This window comes from Syngnathus scovelli, chromosome 9 (genome assembly GCF_024217435.2).
Source record: "Syngnathus scovelli strain Florida chromosome 9, RoL_Ssco_1.2, whole genome shotgun sequence".
Taxonomy (NCBI): Eukaryota; Metazoa; Chordata; class Actinopteri; order Syngnathiformes; family Syngnathidae; genus Syngnathus; species Syngnathus scovelli.
The window spans coordinates 2,137,012-2,151,936 of NC_090855.1; the positions used below are offsets into that span (position 1 = coordinate 2,137,012).

General features: G+C 42.0%; 1 protein-coding gene and 1 long non-coding RNA gene across 7 annotated transcripts in view; one reads left to right on the forward strand and one right to left on the reverse strand.

The window, feature by feature from the left end:
- The window catches only part of znf385d (zinc finger protein 385D), a 32,523-nt gene extending 31,192 nt beyond the window's left edge, over positions 1 to 1,331 (reverse strand). For 4 of the 6 annotated variants that reach the window (XM_049729680.1, XM_049729679.1, XM_049729678.1 and 1 more), the window contains exon 1: positions 1,185 to 1,331. In XM_049729680.1, the coding sequence (XP_049585637.1) occupies positions 1,185 to 1,239 (55 nt within the window). In that variant the 5' untranslated portion in view covers positions 1,240 to 1,331. The remainder of the gene's footprint in view (positions 1 to 1,184) is intronic. The other 2 variants (XM_049729682.1, XM_049729681.2) reach the window with 1 other exon arrangement.
- On the forward strand, positions 1,209 to 13,916 carry LOC125974848 (uncharacterized). The gene is made up of 4 exons (XR_007483744.1): positions 1,209 to 1,356; positions 1,443 to 1,602; positions 12,296 to 12,341; positions 13,204 to 13,916. It is a non-coding gene; the product is annotated as an uncharacterized lncRNA (long non-coding RNA).
- The last annotated feature ends 1,009 nt before the right edge of the window (positions 13,917 to 14,925 follow it).

Genomic DNA, 14,925 nt, shown 5'->3' on the forward strand with positions numbered 1-14,925 from the left:
TACAAAAAGAAATACTACATTGGAATAATCATCATCCAATTAGCTCAGCGCTACGACGAGCGTCAACATTCCTGAAAATTGTTTTCCGTGCAAAATCGGTTTCTGCGCAAGCCTATCATTAAACGCTGATCTTAGTGGAAAAATTGTTTTAAACGGAAAACCTTTTTTGCTGGTGCGCATGAGAACATTTCTTGGCATACATTTGTGCCAGCGCTTGTTCTCAGGCAGGTGCGTTTGTGTTAACTTGTCCGAACTGATGAGTTGGCCGGCGTACAAAATGATGTAAGGCTGAGCGAGAGCTGCGACTTGCTTCGCCTCTCGAGAACGTCCCCGGCGTGTCGCTTCACGTTTGCGTGAGATTTATCAAGCGCCCGTCACGGGGGGAACGCGCTCGTGCAGACGGCACGGGGGGGGGGATATGACATAAATCTCACATAATTAGCTTGAAGCCTTTGAATATTTGAAGAACTGAATCAGCAGAATTCTTAAAAAATTTGGCGCTAATCTTGTGAAACCTTCGGAACTCTCACATGATTTCTTTCTCATGAGAATTTGTCAAAATTCTCGCAAAATTTGGTAAAGGTCTTGTATGATTCGATCATAACAAGTCTCACATGATACTGACGTTTCTAAAATAATTAAGTCTTGCGTGATTTAGAGAAGGTCTCGCGAGATGTTTCCGGAAGTTGCGTAAGAGTTGCATAAATCAAATTTTGTGTGATTCGAGGACATCGAACATGATTTAGCTGGTCAAGTCATATGATTTCGTAAAAATCTCGCAATACGTGGATATTAAAATAATAAAATCTTGTGTAATTTGGCAGGAATTTTACAAGATTTGGCAAAGCCTTGCGTAAGGGAGTCTCCCGTGCAAGTCTTGGCAAGAGACATTCAGGACTAGTTTGATGCAATTTCAATTTCGTGTTGTCACATATATTGAGAGTTGAGGTGCCAAAATTTCTACGTCGTCATTTTTTTTATAGTGCACATCTGATGCTTAACATTGCGTTCGTGTTAAGTGTTTTTTTGGTGACCCGTGATTGCAAGGACTTTTCTCTGGAGCATCTCCAACTTTTTCTAACATGCACCCCCCCCCTCCCCTCCCCCAGACTCCCCACTTAGACTTCCCACCGCTTCCCCTCCACGTGTTTCTTATCAGCGGGCGGCCAGATAAGCGCTCGTACCTGGGGGCCTCCAAGCCGGGAGCGACTGGAGGAAGACTGGAACAAGTGGCAGCATCTCCAAACTATTCTGGCTGTTTCCATTTACAGCTGGGAGTCATCTGGGACCGAGGCAGCTGAGGACGTTATTAATGCAGGGAGATAGCGACTCCGCCGGGGCAGGAAACCAGTTGCTGTGAGATTGAAGCAGAAAAAAAAATATATTAGCAGTTTGTCAAACTCCACAAACTTTTGACCCTTCTTGTTTTATGTTTTTCATAGCTGGGAGGATCAAAATATCCTCCTCCCCCTTTTTTTTTCAACTCTTCGGAGTAAATGGAAGCAGACAGCGGACTAAGTCGCAGAGTCCCGGCCGACGGACGTGATTGCTAGCAGGTGGTCCTTCAAACGCTCATCGGTCGGAGAACACGATGTAAACGAGGTATATTGAAGCAAAAATGTTTGGCGTTACCTTGCGCCAACTCGTCGTTTTTAAAGCTTTCGGCAGATTATAAACAGCTCTCGCCGTGCTTATGTTTAAACGACGTGATTAGAAGCAGATTAAAAGCAAATGGATTTACCTTCTCGCTGACACAAATCTGCCTCCAATTCATCAGATCAAAATAATGTAGATTAAAATACAAACACGGGTTTCAAATGTGCCCTTGTGACGATAAATAAATATCAAAGGAGCCGTTAAGTTCTATTAGACTCCCGGCGAGTGTTTTTTTTTTTTTTTTTCTGTAATGGCGGCGGCGTGTGAAGTCAATCAAAGCTGCTGACTTAAAAAGGTGGTGATAATCTCCCTCATGTTTGATTCCACCTTTTGTCTGGGCCGCCGCTTCACTCGATCGTCTTTTGTGTCGGCGGCAAACGCTTTTGATTCTAATTTGTTGCTCGTTAGACTGCAGCGATCGCGCCTTCCCCCCCGGAGATCGATACCTGCGCTCGTCCACTCGGCCCGCGTTCTGCTTGACGGGCTGCTGGGACTGATAACGAGGAAGAAGGAGATTGCGAGGAGACGACTTGTGCGGGGAATGACAACAAGATCCGTTTAGAATGGCTTTTATACCCCCCGCCATTTTGTGAACTTTTAATTAGCGAGCGCATGAAACCACTTGAGGTTTTCATAAAAAGCCTCAAAGTGATGAAGAGTCATGTGACGCTCTCTTTTGGAAATTCAAATTTTGGAAGATGAGCAGCGTGGGGAGATGCATATTATCATTGTTGGTGTTATTATTATTAGCTACCCGGGCGAGACCATCTTGTTGGAAATTCATCGCTTTGAAAACATTTGGGATAATTGGAACGGCCTCGGTGCTGATTAGAAAAGTGGAAACAAAAGGTGGCGTGGGGTGTTGTCGTATTTTTAAATGAAGGCGGTCATTTTGTTGTCACGTTGTTTTTTCAGAAGCAACAAAAAATGAATTGGGAAAATATTACAATATAAACGCATAAATATGAATTTTCACAAGACTGTGACTTCATTCAGGCGCCGAGGGTTGCAGACAACCTTGGAGCTTTTCCTTCCAATATCGATTATCGCGTAACGCTTGCGTGGTGATATCATGGTTATCATTGGCAACAAAATTGCCATTCCCACCCCAGCTTTAGTACTTTGATAATCGACAATCCGACTTCCATCGAGTCGGCGTGCGAGCGTCCCCCCCCCCCCCTCCCTTGGTTTGACAGTAATTGGTCACTGCTGTGTTCCCCGGTGACCTCCTTCCTCAACGCTCAGCAAAAAAACAACAGTGGCGTTAAATCAAGTCCGCAGCAGATGGCATCTGACTAAACAACTGTGCTTTTTACGAGGAACGGCGAGAGTAAACTGTGGTTTTGTCCAACTCGTAACCGGCGGCGAAGCCAACTCCAGGCCACCGGAGAGCGGATTAAGACGAAGGACAGGCTCTACGTGATCCGCTGTGACTCAGCCAATCATCTGACTCTTGTTACGCGGAAAGCCAAGGCAGGCATTAGCGTTGGAATGTCACCGGCTACACGCTGGAAACGGCTTCCACTGGAGCCGGCCGGGGACAAAGTGTGCGGGGACAAATTAAGTCCTCTGGGCCCCGCTGTCTCTTTTGTGGAAGGGAGCTTGGGGAGTCTCGTGGAGGAGGCGTGGTTGGATGGGTGGTTAGTTGGAGGGCAGCTGCGTGAAGTAAACAAACACATTTCATAATGTAGCTACTGTACTTTCTGATTTTGAGTTGAGCAAAGCTCAGAAATACAAAAAAATTGATTTTTTCTAATGAGATTTTATCAAATAAAACCACAAAACAAATTTTTTTTTTTTACTTAAATAATCGAATCAGTACGTCTATTTTTATCGGCGTCTTTGATTACAAAACTTACTGTCTGCACTTCTGCCACCTCGTGTGGAATGGAAGCCCACGTGGCTGATCATCTGACTTGCATTTTGGATTTCAAATGAAATCCCGATGTCTGGCGTTCCCACTGAACGAGAAGTGACATCATCATCAGAGGACGAGTCCAAAAAGGCTGTGCCGACGAGAACAGACGCCAGCCAAAACTGTCAAATCATCAAAGAGGCAAAAAAAGGATCAAGACACGGCTCTTAATCCATGAATCAATCAATCAGGATCAGGGCTTGGATGACGGCCTTTTGGATTTGCGATTCCGAATTTATGGCACTGCTTTGGGGAAGTTCCTTTTCTGTTCCAAAACAAAGTCCACAAAAGGCATGCTTGGACCGGTTTGGTGTGGAAGAACGCCGTCCGGATGAAATGAAATGGAGAGTGGACCTTAAAATAATCAACACAAAATCCGGAGATTTCAAACTGCTTATTTTGATAGAGGTACATTACATGAGGGATTTTTTTTTTTATTTTGGAGTTGTTCATGAAGAAGCCTTGACTGGCTCCTAGCTAGCTACTTGGCTAGCTAATAGCAGCTAAACCGCTGTGCTAATGTACTTGGCTAGCTAGTAGCAGCTAAACCGCTATGCTAATGTACTTGTGCATTTCCACTAGATGATACTGCCTCATTGGCAGATTAATTCAATTTCTGATTTCTATCTATTTCGGAAAAGGTCTGATTCAAATCGGAGATTCCATCTGCTTCTTGCATATCCCTGTCGAGCACAAAAATCCGAATTGTGTGACTTGAGCTATGTAAATCCAGCCTTTGATGGCAACGCAAACGCGGCCCCCCCTGCAGTGAGCTAATCTCTCTAGTCAGCGCCATCCCACTAAAAGCTGAGTGTGGTAGTTCGCCAGCTCCATTGTTTGGGAACATCATTTTCCGAGTCCTTGAGTGAACCGACTCAAACGTGCCATCCCGGCAACCTGATGCATTAAATCCTCCGCGGCTCGCTAATCCTGCTGCGATGAAACCGCAGCAAATGTTTGCTGGTGTACGTTTACAAAAAAGCCGCTTTGTGAGGGAGCCCAGAAAACTTTGCGGAACACGTCCAGGTCACACACCCCCTGGTGGTAAGGAGGGCTTTTCTGCTTTCAACTTGAACATTTTCAATTGTAGGACATTGAATAATAATCATTAGCAATTATATCAATTATACTCTATTCATACGTTTTTAATCAATATTAAATACTATTTATTTGCTCATTAATGTTTTACACTATTTACAAAAAACTGGTTATTTCAAACTAGTCATTTAATTAGATAAATGACTATAAACTATATAAACACATTAAAATTTTTATTTGACAAATAATAGATTCACATCTTTAAATTTTATTATTGATAAATTGTTGGATTTTTGATGCTGTTTAGATTTTTTTTTAATCAGGACTTAGTGAAAATGACAGTTTTATGAAAATAATGATTTTACTTTTTCTTCCCTCGAAAGTCAAAGCTAAATTGAAACGCTGAACGGTCAATAAGAGGGAAAATCGAATAATGTTTGCAGAGTAGCAGTAAGAGGAACAAATTGTTTCACGCTGATACTTGATCCACACGAGAGAAAAGAGATGAGGGACGTCTTACTGGAGCAAAGATTGATTTTTAAATCAAGTCCAACCTAAGTGTGCTAAATCATTCTGTCTGAAAAAAAATCCATCCTCATTTGCTCCTCCGGTGTCTCACGCTGTGAACAAGCAAACACGTTTGTCTGGCAAACGCTGACTTTTCAAACAAATTTTTAAAACCGTTTATTTTTTAGATGGATTTTGGCCCAAGGCATGAAATGATTTTGTGGGGCTTCGACGAGGTCAAGTAAAATTTTAAGTACGTATATTTTTGGAAATAAAATTTGATGAGTCCCAGAGAGTACCACACTATTAACCTCTACCACAAATACATCTGATTGATACGAAATCGGTCGCGTATGTTCATCATGATGTGCAAAAAAATCAATACGGAAACCTACGCTGTGAATCCCGAGCCGTCGGCCATTTTGGTTTAAATTTAGTGTCCGTTTCCAATTCAGTTCTGGCTTCGTAGCTGCAACAATGACGCTTATGTGATAAATCAAAAAGTCACTAAAATATGTAAGCGTCGGGTTATTTACGGGGACCACCGACTGCCATCATCTTCGGCGTAATGCTCGTAAAGAACTTGTCACCCACATAAATCCCGCCGCTCCACTGGAGCTATTTTCCCCTCCTCCTGCCGTTTAGCAGTGACCGCCGCCAAGGTCAGACCAAGCCGTTTGTTGCCTGACGGATCTTTTCACCCCCCTCGACTACTTACAGATGACCCCCGGATCATTCCATACTTGCCACTTAGGGAATGGGTGGAGACAAGGAGGTGGAAAATTCCCAGGAAGTTCAGCTGGTTTCCAGGAAATTTCCTCGGGAAAACAGATAGTTCTCCTTGCCCACATCCAATGAAATTAAGTACCGTAATTGCTAGTTTTTTTGTTTTTTTTTCTTCACTCCAGTTGAATGGTAGCACCGGCTCGAATCTCAAATTTTGGCTCACAACACAATAGGGGTGGGCAAAGTATGGCCCGTGGGCCATACTAGATAAAAAAAAAAAAAAATCCTAGAAGATGTAAACTTCATTATAATTGGAGGCACTTTAAATGGAGCCCACTCATTTAACATGAGTTTGAGTGTGATTGAGGCAGCCACAGCCCACAGAAGAGGGTGTGTACACTTATGCAACCACAATATCACACTTGATTTACATTAAAATTCCCTATTGCAGATGTGTTTTTTGGGTCATATGAATTTTTTTTATATCACAAAGACCTGCAATCCAACAAGGGTGTGTAGACTTATAACTATCGGTATGATTTACGACTGTTATGTTCAAAACGGACTATTATGCATACACGTGTTAATCAAGTCAATTTAATATTCCCACTCGTGTTTCCCATTTCATGTATGAAACGACCTCACTATTTCATTCTCCCTGCTGTCATTTGTACCGTGAAACAAACATTCCAAATAAGCGTGCGGGTGTAAATAAAGCCCCCCCCCCGCCCCGCCCCTCCCCTACCTGATTTGATTCCTATTCCCACGCCAGACGCAATATCTCCAACACAGATTGGAGTTTTGGTTAGACAAACACAGCTGCACGCCCGGTGGAAATAATCATATTGCCTGGTTAAAGCTCAACAAGCAAAGCAAATAAAGCTGAACTTTGTTTTTTTTTTTTTTTTTTAATTCTCACCCCCCTTTTGGAGCGCCAGAAAAGAAAAAAAAAAAAGTGAAGTGATGAGAGAACAAAGTCTGAACACACTTCACCACTTAAATGACAATAAATACTATTATTATGCCAACTAAATCACATTGTCGGAGATTTTAATTAGATGCGCGCTCACGGTGCTGTCGTACCAGCAGAATATTTGAAAGAAAAAATTTTCAGGGTCGTACATCTTTCATTTTTTCGTCCCCCTCTTTTTTTCGTGTTGCCGTTCTGCGATTATGAATCACGCGATGCGTGTTGGGTACAAGTGTTTCCTGCCTGCTGGACGTACAGGACGACTGCTCAGCTCTCACCTGACAAATCGGAGCTGACAACGCCGCGCCTCGTTCATTTGTCACTCCCCCCCCCCCCCCTCGTGTCCCTTTGCAGATTGCAAAGCCTCATGGGAAAAAAAAAAATGCACATCTGCGTATATTATTTAATGAATATTTACATCAAATGGATGTACTGCTAATGGATCCTATTTATGTTCGATACGCCCTTCGGAAGTTTCTTTTCGATTTTAAGGGATTGCATATATATGTAATAAATAACTTATTATGTTTTGATACTTCTTGAAATGTATCTAAGCAGGAGTTGTATTCATTTGGAGGCAAAAGGTAAAATGAGAACAGTTACCTGGCAGCGCTCCGGAGACATGGCACTCCACAATCCATTAGCGGACCCGCGCAATTCCATCTTGTTTGCCCAGGAGACCTCATCACCGTCGTCTTGCCGGTGATGGAAATACTTTGGAGCGGGACGCCTCGTTTGTCTGGAATATTGTACTGCCTGACAGGGACACGAAAAAAAAACAATCAGGAGAGTTGGACGTAGCTTTGTAATGGTGTTTAAGAGCAGGCCGCTAAAGTAGCTAGCATAGCACAACTTTAATGCTATCAAAACTTTGTCTTACTAGTGTAGCTTCAATTAACTTCATGATTAAAAACTAAATTAGCCAGTGGCCACAACTGAAAGAAAAAATACTTTGTATTTAAAAATAAATAAAAAATAATCAATAAAAAATAATAATAAAAATAAATAAAAAACAGAGGCTAGGAGGTGTTTTTGAGCGAGATGGATGAAGTCATCCTGTCGTGTCTCGTCTTTTTTATTCTTGTCGTTGAAGTTCAGGAGCTTGTCTTTGGGCAGCCTGGTGAATCTCACGCTGAGCTTGTTCAGCTCTGATAACATCAGCGTTAGACCCGACCACCCGCCTAATAATCGAATGCCCTCGGGGCGAATGTTCATCCAGGCAAAAAGATTCCTCGGCGAGTATGCTCAGTCGAATACTTGTTTCTTATGTTTCCAGTCCTTTGGATGCACAAGGCAATATTTTAAAAATGAAGTCAATTCCCAGACTGAAACTAAACGATATGAAATCCACTTGACTTGCCAGCTCGTAAACACGCACTAAACACCTTAAATGACCAGTTCACGCTTTTCAATAACCTCAACGTTGACCCTTTACTTTGATTAGCGGTCGGTATTGTCCGTCGCTGCAGCGCCGCGGCGACTTAGCGGGGGAGCAAAGGATCCAAGTGGGGGGGATAAATGTAATTTCCCGTCAACTGTTGTGAACGCAGCGTGACTCCAGTTTAGCGCATTCCAGCCACTTAACTCCAGCAGAAACACACGAAGACACTCTATAGGACAAGAGCACAAACCACGGTTTGTTTTTTCATAAAACGTTCAAGAAATTAGCCGCGACATAAAATGTGACAGTCATCAGTGCGGCAATGTATTTAATCAACAATGGTGAAATCCGAGAACTTCAAGTCAATCATTGTTTCAATAATGAAAGCTAATTTTGTTTCGCATTGGCATATAGAGAGAAAAAAATAACATTGTTTATGTCTGCCGTTGACGTGTGCAAAACAGCGTCGGGGTAAAATTGTCTAGACTTGACAATTATTTGATCTCATCGTTTTTGTTGTTTTATGCAAATGTTGAACTTTTACAAGAAATACTGAGTAGACAACCGACAGCCTCAAGTGAAGATGTAAATGTCGTCTTCCTGCCTTTTGTCAGCTTTGCGTGTTTGTATTAAAATCCTCGAGAGACCATATAACAATAAACACAATATAGACAATTAGATTTCCTGAAACGCACTGTTCAATAAGCACTATATTCCTTTGTACCAGTTCTCAAACGCTGGCTGTTAAGAAATGTGAGACTATCGGTTTTGTCTAAGAATTCTTAGCGCTATTGTGTGCCAACGCTTTGACGAAAGAAAAAAGCAGAAAAGTCGCTCGCTTGCGCACTTCTCCAATTAAGAGGTCAAGTGTGCTCGCTTCAAGCTCTTTGTCATTTATTAAAGAGTATTTTTATGACTGACACATAAAAGAGAATTTCATTTCAACACATTGCTAGCTTAATGCTAATATGTACGCGGAAATGCCAGGCTATTTTAAATTAGCATTGATGAAAAAGTCTGCATATTTTTCGGTACAGAGCAAAATACACAACTCGAAATCCGGATTTGCCTGTGTACTGTAAAAACCCATAAAAAAAAAAACTGCAATATACCGTAGCATGAAACATAGCGTGTTCCGCATGATCATAGAAAAGCACCAATCAAATCGTAGCACAAAAGAGGAAAAAGTCCCTTTACAAGCTCCCCGGTGTAACGAGTGCCACCCCGCGGAACATTCTGCCCTTCTTGTTCTTTCAAGAAATAAATCATCTTCCCATTTGGAGACGGTCGAGTCCCCCCTCTCACCTCCAACCCGAGAAATAATGTGAAAAAGAACAAATCAATAGAGGAGAAATTATCCTTAGCGGATGAAGGAACTGCCGAGATACGAGAGAAGCAGGAGTCATTTCGCTTGGTGTTGATAAAAAAGTCACGACTTGAATTTGATCAGCGAGGAATATGAGAACGTGGGATTGTGTGCTATTTTATTTGTTCTCTGTTGGAAAAAAAAAAAAAAAAACTTCCTCTGTTCCTTTTCAGCCATCTTGAATGAGGTCTCAGCACGGAAAATTTGACAAATATACCCGCCATCAGTAAGTGAGTCATCCACAAATAGTGATTAAAGCTTCAACCCAAGATGTGACACAAAGTCAAGACAAAAAAATGAGCGAGTATGCAGTTTGAAGAAATCCAAATATCAGGAGTCACGAGTCAAGAGCAGACCTTGAGGAGCTGATTAGAATTTCCCGTTTTTTTGCAACTCATCAAATTTCACTACCACATTGTGCCCACAATAAAAAATCTCGAGATTTAAATTAGATTAAAATTTGGTGGCAACTGGATAAAATAAAAGTTTCAAGACATTGAAGAACTTCTAAAAATGGCCAAAGGGACCCAAAATGGCTGTTTCAAACCAAAATGGCAGACTTTGTAAATCTTTTTAGGCAAAGCTTATTTCGATTTTTTTTTGTGGGTCTACTCATGATCGACATGCCTCCCCAATTTTACGTAGCCAAGTAAAACTGGGCCTTCATTTTCCAGATATTAGACGAGCTCAATTATCTGCTTCACACTAAAATACCACATTTCCTGCTTCCTTTTTTTTTTTGTGGGTCTAATCATAACAGACATACCAACCAAATTTTAGGTTATTTAAGCGAAACCATCTTTGGAGATTGAATTTTCGACAAATTTCCACAACATGGCCAACGCCAGTGACCCCTATAAAAACTCTTGCAGTCTCCGACCAAATGTGATGTGTTTATAGGTTGTTTGGACGTGTTATTTATATTTTAAAACCCCCTATGGAGGATTGGGAATGTGGAGTTGCAGTACAACAAAAAACGTTGGAATGTCAAAGGAATAAGCAAACATTTGAGTTGCTTCCTGCTCCAGACTTTTATTGTCTGTGTTATCGGAGCGTTGCTTATCTCTTCCACAATAATCTGAGCGTGAAGGAGCAGTGATGATAAACACGTTTTTTTTTTTTTTTTTTTTTTTTTTTACAACAAGCGGTGTAAAAAGCAGCGAGTGGTATCGGTGAAATCAGTTTGTCAAGTGTTTATAACCCAAACACCTCACAAGTAGGACATGTGAGAGTCATTTGCGAAGGTTAGAATGTCCACGTATCAAATGTCTCGAATCAATTTTGATTATTGAAATAAATTGAAATGTCATGAATCCATTCCAGCCTCCTGAAAAGTAGCACTATTTATTTTTTTGTAATAAAGAAAACTAGCAAATAAAAATCATGAATAAAAAACACAATTTAAGATAATAGCAAGAAATTAGGAAAAATAACTTAACTGTACTTAACCCAAAAGAGGACATAAACCAAGGCGAGAGTTAGGGTTGAAATTAATTGAAAAGCCTTTAATCCGTTCACTTTTTGGAAATTCTCTTTTGCGGTATTCTTCATTTTGACAAACTATTTGTATTTAAGTAATTTGTTACTTCTAACTTCTGGGGTGATTAAAAAGGTGTCCATGCTTTGTGGGCACATTTGACGCAACGATATTTCCGAATGTGTACACCGATAAAAATCCCGTGTGCGAAATGAGAAAAATAGATCAAATATTCACAGCCGGAACATATTTGGCTTGCATCTTTATCTCCCCAACCAGGTACCTAATGTAAATTAATAACATCCCATAAGGACCACACCTGATGATGATGATCTGAAGAAAACGCGGTGGCCACTGGAGCACGGATTTCATCTCTGCCGCGTGGCTTTATCGGCCATTTAAGGACTTCTACTGCGGGCTTCATCTTGGGGCTGCGCATCTGCAGACAGATCAGATAATTAGATATTGATAAAAGAACGGGAATTAATGACAAGTCGGGCCAGCGACATTATCCGTTCGGACCTGACCGGGCCCTAATAGGCCTGACTGGACCTGTGGGTCAGCGCCACGCCACCGCCGGTCGTTTGTCAAGCTCACTGACCCGAATCCGCCTTGATGGCTTGGAAACTAGCACGGCAACAATGAGCTCACTTGTTTTTGTCTTCTTAGAAAGATAGAATATAATGGGTATCAAAAGTCTACACACCCCTGTTGAAATGTTAGCTTTTTTTGTGGTATAAATGTGATGTATGATGCGCTGACAAGTCAACTTTACATTTGAAAGAAAAACAAGCGGCGTGATGATGGATGTGTGAAATTCCCGTTTTGAGGAGCCGCCATTTATGTGTGTTCAAGTTTGAGTGTCTCTCACAGCGTATACATCTTGGAGTTTTAACTCCTGGGATTCCCGCCGACCGGCTTAGGCGGCGGCTGATTTGTCATCCGTTCTCGTTCCAGGGCCTTCCCCATCATCCTCCTCATCATCTTGTAATTAATAACAGCTTGGCTCAGCGTTCCTCATTTGTTTTCTTTTTCCCCTTCCTGACCGTCCAGATGTGCGTGCGTGCGTTCCACGTCCATTTGTCAGAACGTTTGTTTTTCCAGGTTGGACTGGACGCGCCGGACAGGAATCGGCAGCTCCTCGTTCTTCTTGTTAACCGGCTAATTGTTTTTGGTAGTTGAAGGGAGGGAAAAAAAAATGCAGGAGGATATTATTTGCTTATCTGCTCCTCGTTAATACGTTTTTTTTTTTTTACCAGGCGGTCGGAATGAATCCAAGAGTGGACGCCGCTCGAGGGAGACAATGTGAGCTCCGAAAGCAAAAGGCAATATTGAGTCCCATCAAGCGATGAATGGCTTCCAATGGCTTTTAGGGCTGCTGTCATGAATACATTCTCAGAGGACCCCCTGAGGGCGCCCCCTCTCTATCCTGACTGCTTTAATCTACTCTAGAAGCATGCCAGACTTCCCATAATGCCACGCTAACATGCAGTTTGCAGCAACCCTGTTTGCAGTGCAATTTTTTTTTTTTTTTTTTTTTAAATCACAATCTATAACACGGGCAGTGAACCCTTGTGACATATTTTTAAAGCAGATGTTTTCACGGTATCGTGAAATTAATGTCAGTGTGGTGTGAAAATCAAATAATCTTTGGTGATTTCTATCTTTGATCGGGAGAAAAGAAAATGCAGCTCTTTTCATTAAGATGAAAAAGTTCACACCGGCCTTGGCTGCAGTGGTTTTTATTTTTTTAAAGTCACTTTGGATATTAAAAGGTAAAATTGGGGGCTAGCTCAATATACAAGCGCAGACTTTTTCGAATTTTAATTGAATGCAGTTTTTTCCACATTGCTTCTATTTATTCGAAGGTCCAATTGAGTTTTACTCAAATGCTGCCTGGTGCAGGATTTAAAAGCGTGTACATAAATATAGCTATTTATTTATCCATCCCAACAATATATTCTAACTCCATCTATTCATCTGAGAGTTCTGACCTCTACTAAGGCCAAACACAATAAAGGTCCAAAGTTTGAAAAAATCTTGATGAGTTTGTACCACTTCTTTGTGTTTGCTCACTTTCTAATCACAAAGCACTTATTTGGGAATTTAGTTATAAATGAGCGAGCGACGCGACAAGCGCGATAAAGATTTTTTTTTCCCTCCACAGTAAAAGATGTCTATTAAATCCGAAATGACCGAACTCAAGTGATAAAAGATCCAGCCTGGAGGGGGGATTCATCTTTTTACACTCCAAACCTTCTGGCCGGAGCGTGAGTTGACCACCCGGCAACGTTTACGAGCTTTGACATAAAATGGAGGCCGCGAGGAAAACAACGGCTAACCAACGAGAAGTGAATGAGGCCGAGCTGCTTTCGCAGCAAATAAGAAGACGGCTGTCGTTCGTCTGTATCAAAAGGTCGACTCTTCCCGAGGGGCTTGACGCCGCGAAACACGGCGAGTCAGCGAGGATAACAGCCGACAAGTCAAGACATAACCGCTCCAGTTAATAGTTGTTAATTGCATTCCGGACGCACCCTATGAAAATACGTCATGGAGTGACCACAAATAAAACACAACTTTTTTTAAAAAGTATTGTGTATGTTTGGAATGTACTTACTGTCGGAGATTTTCATTTTAAATTATTAAAAAGATAACGTGAGCTGTCAAAGTCATCTGGGCCACTCTTGGTAGTGCTGTTGGGCGAGCTAGCAGTGAGCTAGCAGCAAGCTAGCAGCGAGCTAGCAGCATTACCGCGCGGCACTGTTGGGTGCTGGGATTTTTTTTTTTGCAGTAAAGACCCATACAACAATCACTTAAAAATCAGCGCTACACAATGAAATACCGTGTTCATTCAACGGACTGCTCGACCTTGACGTTAGCACCCCCCCGAGACTAGGTCAAAAGTGAGCGTTTGCCGATTTAATGCTCTCACCATGAAAGATGAATCAGAATGATGCTCCATTATCTAGCTGAGCTATCGCTGTTCTATTACCAGTCACTATTCGATTCACCTTGGTAATGACCCGGTGTGAACAAAGCCTGGGTTTGAACGACGGCCTGGCGCGAACAATGGCGCTCTGACTACTTTTGTCCTTGCCCCACGTTGTCCTCTGCGGGCTTCTATTCACGTGGTTCAATTCTGACACAGTTGCTGGCCGTCCTTCGTTCTTCTTATCTGAAGGTTAAAGACGTCAGGCTCTCAGCAGCGGTCCCGGAAGCCAAGTTGTTAATTCATTGATTGAAAATGTTGTGACCTCTGCCAAGGAAGATGTATTTTCAGCCATGTCCCCCCCCCCCCCCCCCCCCGACAATATACAAGTGGAATTTACGGAATGTTCTCATCGACATTTGCTTGGGTGGAATATTTTGACACGAGTACCCTGTACTTCGACTTAGAGTAACGCCATGGACATATTTATGCCCGCCCACCCGATTTGCCAGCCAAAAAGAGTTCCTGAGCACAAACAATCCTTACGCAGGCGCATCATGGAATAAGTGGTGGTCACAAAGTCTTCATTGACAAGAGAGACACGGATGGAAAAGTTGGAAGCGTAAACACATTGGACGCACTGAGGAGAAGCAATCAGTGCAACATGACTCATGCACAACATACGTACTTCATTTTTGAACACAATCACGCACCCGACGCTTCGCACTCTGTCACTCCCAATTGAATTTTAGCGTAAAACAGACGTAAAACAAAAGTGCATTCAACAAAATACACATGGAATGAAGCAAACTGTCTTTTCACAAAGGTCCTCTTGCTTAACGCTAACGTGAAATCCTATAGATGGGCTAATGGAAATTAGCATTGATGCTACAGGAATTATAAAGATTTAAACTTGTAGTTCAACAAGCATAAAGCAATGCCGCATCTTGTCCAGTAGTA